The sequence below is a fragment of the Octopus bimaculoides genome, chromosome 29, assembly GCF_001194135.2.
Source record: "Octopus bimaculoides isolate UCB-OBI-ISO-001 chromosome 29, ASM119413v2, whole genome shotgun sequence".
NCBI classification, from domain to species: Eukaryota; Metazoa; Mollusca; class Cephalopoda; order Octopoda; family Octopodidae; genus Octopus; species Octopus bimaculoides.
This window is the reverse complement of record NC_069009.1, coordinates 2,371,690-2,376,279: the sequence shown is the minus strand read 5'-3', so window position 1 is coordinate 2,376,279 and position 4,590 is coordinate 2,371,690. Positions and strand designations below refer to the sequence as shown.

General features: G+C 39.4%; 1 protein-coding gene across 1 annotated transcript in view; it reads right to left on the bottom strand.

Annotated features, from left to right (window-relative positions):
• Positions 1-903, bottom strand: part of LOC106882504 (protein HID1) — a 36,564-nt gene extending 35,661 nt beyond the window's left edge. The window contains exon 1 of the mRNA XM_014933199.2: positions 751-903. Coding sequence (XP_014788685.1) covers positions 751-816 — 66 coding nt within the window. The 5' untranslated portion in view covers positions 817-903. The remainder of the gene's footprint in view (positions 1-750) is intronic.
• Between the last annotated feature and the right edge of the window lie 3,687 nt (positions 904-4,590).

Here is a 4,590-nt window from a genome sequence, read left to right as displayed (position 1 = left end):
ATATATATATATATATATATATATATATATATATATATATATACATACATATACACAGATCTCTGCAAGTCTATTGATATACGAGTCTCTATTGTTTAGAACCAGGTTAGTCACGATATTGCAAATCTGTAATCAAAGTGTCCCATCCAACTGTGACCATCCCAGCTTATTGTATACCTAGGGCTACCTTCTGTAATATCTTCCCTTTTATACAAACAACAGGGTGTGGTTCCAGAGAGACACTGCTGCTATTTCTTGCAGGCTTATTGACCGTCTTGACAGTGAGGCAGATATCTTTGTGTATATTAGCCTATAATGTATATGGGTATTCACACATTTACACGTGTGTATACGGATATATATATATATATATATATATATATATCCGTATACACACGTGTAAATGTGTCAATGCTCATATATAACTATAGTTCTCTGTAAATATACATCGTTCTAACACACGTGTTATTTATATATATATATATATATATATATATATATATACACACACACACACAGAAGGTACCCTATCATGTTTGTGCGTACAAACACGCATCAGCCACCTCTATAACTATTGTATCATATATAGAATATATAACATATATATTGGGGTATATATATATATATATATATATATACCCACACATATATGTTGCCATACCCATCTGTCATACACACACACATATATATCCTTTAATACATATATATATATATATATATCCATATATATACCCGTAAATCTCTACATACCTGTGTTTTTGTAGTCAGTTGAATGACAGCTTTTCTAAAATTCAGTTTGCTGTCTGTATTCCCCATTCTGACTCTCACACTTTACACTCTTTACCTTGTTTCACCCTCAGTCATTGAAACATACTCTCTCTCTATCACTCTCGCTTGCTATAATCTTCTACTCTTTCTTTCTATAATATATCTTTGCCTCTCTTTCTACCCCTCAGTCATTGAAACATCCTCTCTCTATCACTCTCGCTTGCTATAATCTTCTACTCTTTCTATCTCTTTTCCTCCGTCTACTTCATTGTTTTCCTTCTCACTCTCTCTTCTTCCATTTATTTCATTAACCTCCCCCTTTCCTTCACAATATATTTCTTTCTCTCTCTTTCTTTCTATAATATATCTTTGCCTCTCTTTCGACCCTCAGTCATTGAAACATCCTCTCTCTATCACTCTCGCTTGCTATAATCTTCTACTCTTTCTATCTCTTTTCCTCCGTCGACTTCATTGTTTTCCTTCTCACCCTCTCTTCTTCCGTCTATTTCATTAACCTCCCCCTTTCCTTCACAATATATTTCTTTCTCTCTCTTTCTTTCTATAATATATCTTTGCCTCTCTTTCGACCCTCAGTCATTGAAACATCCTCTCTCTATCACTCTCGCTTGCTATAATCTTCTACTCTTTCTATCTCTTTTCCTCCGTCTACTTCATTAAGTTTTCCTTCTCGCTCTCTCTTCTTCCGTCTATTTCATTAACCTCCCCTTCTCTCTCCCGCTTTCCCTCACAATATATTTCTTTCTCTCTCTTTCTGTCTATAATACATCTTTGCCTCTCTTTCTCTCTCTGTGTATGTCTTTCTGTGTATTTATTTGTACCTGCGTATGTATATCTCACTCACTGTATGTGTGTGTGTGTCTGTTCATCTCTGTAAGTGTGTATAAATGCCTATTTATCTGTGCCAGCGTGTATATGTGTCCCTCTTTTTCGTACTTCTACTGAATCCTTGCCTTTCTCTGTCTCATTGACTTTCACCTTTTCTTTCTTCTCCCCCTCTTTATATCACGCATATAACCCTTGACTCATTCCTCTGTGTTAACTTACCTCCTCCTTTTCTTATCCCTCTATATTACTCTGCAACTCACCCACCCCTCTCACAGTACTATTTACTCTCACCTTCTCTTTCTTGCTCTCCTCTCCCAATCACTCTCGAATTTACTTCCAACTTAACTCTCTCCCTTTCTATGACTTGCCTCCTCATCCTCCTTCCACCCCTCTATATCAAGTTGTAATTTACTCCTTCCTTGACTCTTACCCCTCCGACGATATTATCGACTTTCACTTCCTCTCTGTTCCTCCGCCTCTCTCAATTTTTAGGTAATTCACTCCCTCCTTAACTCTTACCTCCCCCCACGCAGTGTCATTGACTTTAGTCTCCTCCTCCTCCTTCTCTACTCTCTCTCTCTCTATGACTATTTCATTCACTACTCCAATGACGTCTTCCTACGTCGTATAGCCCTTCCTCCTTCCTCTCTATATAACTACGTATTTCACTCCCACCTTTCCTCCCACACTCACTCACTATGAAACATTATTCTCTCAGGTGTTAACGTAATACAGTAAATAAAATGGCGCACACACAAATGAAAAACGCTTACCTTTCATCGTCACTTGTTTCAATCGTTGTACTGCGGCCATGCTGGTGCACCGTTTGAAGAGTTTTAGCCGATACAAATCAACCTCAGCACTAATATTTATTTTTAAAGCCTGGTGCTTATCCTATCGCTTTCTTTTTCCGAAGTGCTACGTTACAGGAACGTAAACAAACCAGCACTCGTTGTCAAGTGGAGGGTTGCGAGACAAATACAAAGATACATACACACACACACACTATCATTTAACGTCTGTTGTTCATGCTGGCACGGGTTGGACGGTTTGACATAAACACACTGACATATATAAAGAAGCCTGTTATGTGTGTGTGTGTGTGTGTATATATATATATATATATATATATATATATATATATATAATACAAATAATATGTGAGTATATGCATATATACGTACATGTATGTACATACCTACATCTACATGTATATATAGATGCATATCTCGGTACAGGACATTGCAAAAAAAAAACGTGGACAAATTGATAAACAAAGTACAGAAAACACACAGGCCACATAGAGAACATTTCCTTACACACACACATGACAGGCTTCCTTTCAGTTTCCGCCTACCAAATTCACTTGCAAGGCTTTGTTGGTCTGAGGATATAGGAGAATAGACTTGCCCAAGGTGATGTACAGAGGAACAGAACCTGGTTGGGAAGCAAGCTTCTTAATTTCATGATATTGGCTATTACAGCCTTACACAGAGGGGACAGCACATGGTGGGGAAAGAAGAAAAAAAACCAATGGAAAAGATGAATTAGATAATAATGAAAAATGAAATGAAGCCATTCGGCCCCCACCTCCAAGTGACTTCATTGAACCTGTTAATACAACTTCTTTTTTAGAACACTAGTTTATAACACTATTTATAACACCATTTGCAACAGCTAATCTCCACTTTTCCGCAGAATGTCTATATTATAAAGTAGCTGTATGCTGTCAACTTAATGTGACAGCCCCATGAAGGGAATAATACTACTGTTGTTTAGACCTAGGAAGCTGCACCTGTCCTTATGTTTACAAGGGGGAAACATAAGGACATAGGGAATGTGTCAAGGCCGACAGGAAGCGGTACAGCTTCCTAGGTCTAACCAACAGTAGTATTATTCCCTTCAGGGGACTGTCACATTAAGTTGACAGCATACAACTACTTCAATGTATCACTACTGCATAAATCTCTCAGAGAGATTTAGAAATGTACTATTTCTAGTCTCTTTTTAACTTTAAAATATCAAAATAGCTTACCTGTTCTGGCATTGTGCTGGCGTCTATTTTCTTGACCCACCACTCACAGTCAAAGACTTCCACATCATCCTTTAATCTCAAAAGATACTCTGGGTTTGCCACTGCACAGTGAATGTATTTGGGCAAGCCCCTTACTCCTGTTACATCCACTTTTATCGCTCTGTCCCACGAGTCTATCTCATTATAAAGTTCTTCATTTTATCCGTTGTACAATATAACATATTTTTCATTACAGGGCTAGGGTGGGTAAATTTGAGGCTCCTGTGTGCTTGTCTTTGTCAGGTGGGGCATGGAGAGGGCTGGTGTCTGTAGGGAGTGGTTAGGGTAAAGTGGGTGTGGGTGGGATGGGGGTTGTCATTTAAAGCGTGTGTCTTTTTCTTCTCTTTTTCCTAGCTATTTCCCATACATTGTCCATCTCCTCTTTGATGCTGGTACGGGTCTTTGTCTGTGGTGCTGCTTCACTCTCTGTCTCCGCAGCCTCCGCAGGCAGTGGAGCACCAGCCACTTTCTCGCTTTTCCTTAGCCTTCACATAGGATAATCTGCTCTCATGTGGCCTTTCAGGCCACATTTATAGCACCATGGAATACTCCCTTCCACTCTGAATTTCAAAGTCACGTCTACAATACTTTCGATATCTTCCAAGGCAACCTGTATTACCATGTCCAGGTTTTGCCCTTGCCAGTTCTTGTGGGGTGTTCTGGTAGCCTGGAAGACCACCACCTTCTCTTCCATGCCTAGCAGTATGGCAGCCACCAGCCAGGCTACATCGACTTCTGGGGATATGTCTTCTAGCCTAACCTTGGAAGCATGTCTCCCAAGGTATACGGGTAGAAGCACCACTTGATCTGTTCTCAACGGTGTTGCTGAGTGCAGCGTGGCAGTAGCACTGCACCTCCATTGTTCCAAATTTTCTTCCTCTGGCAAGGCAGGAAATGCCCTA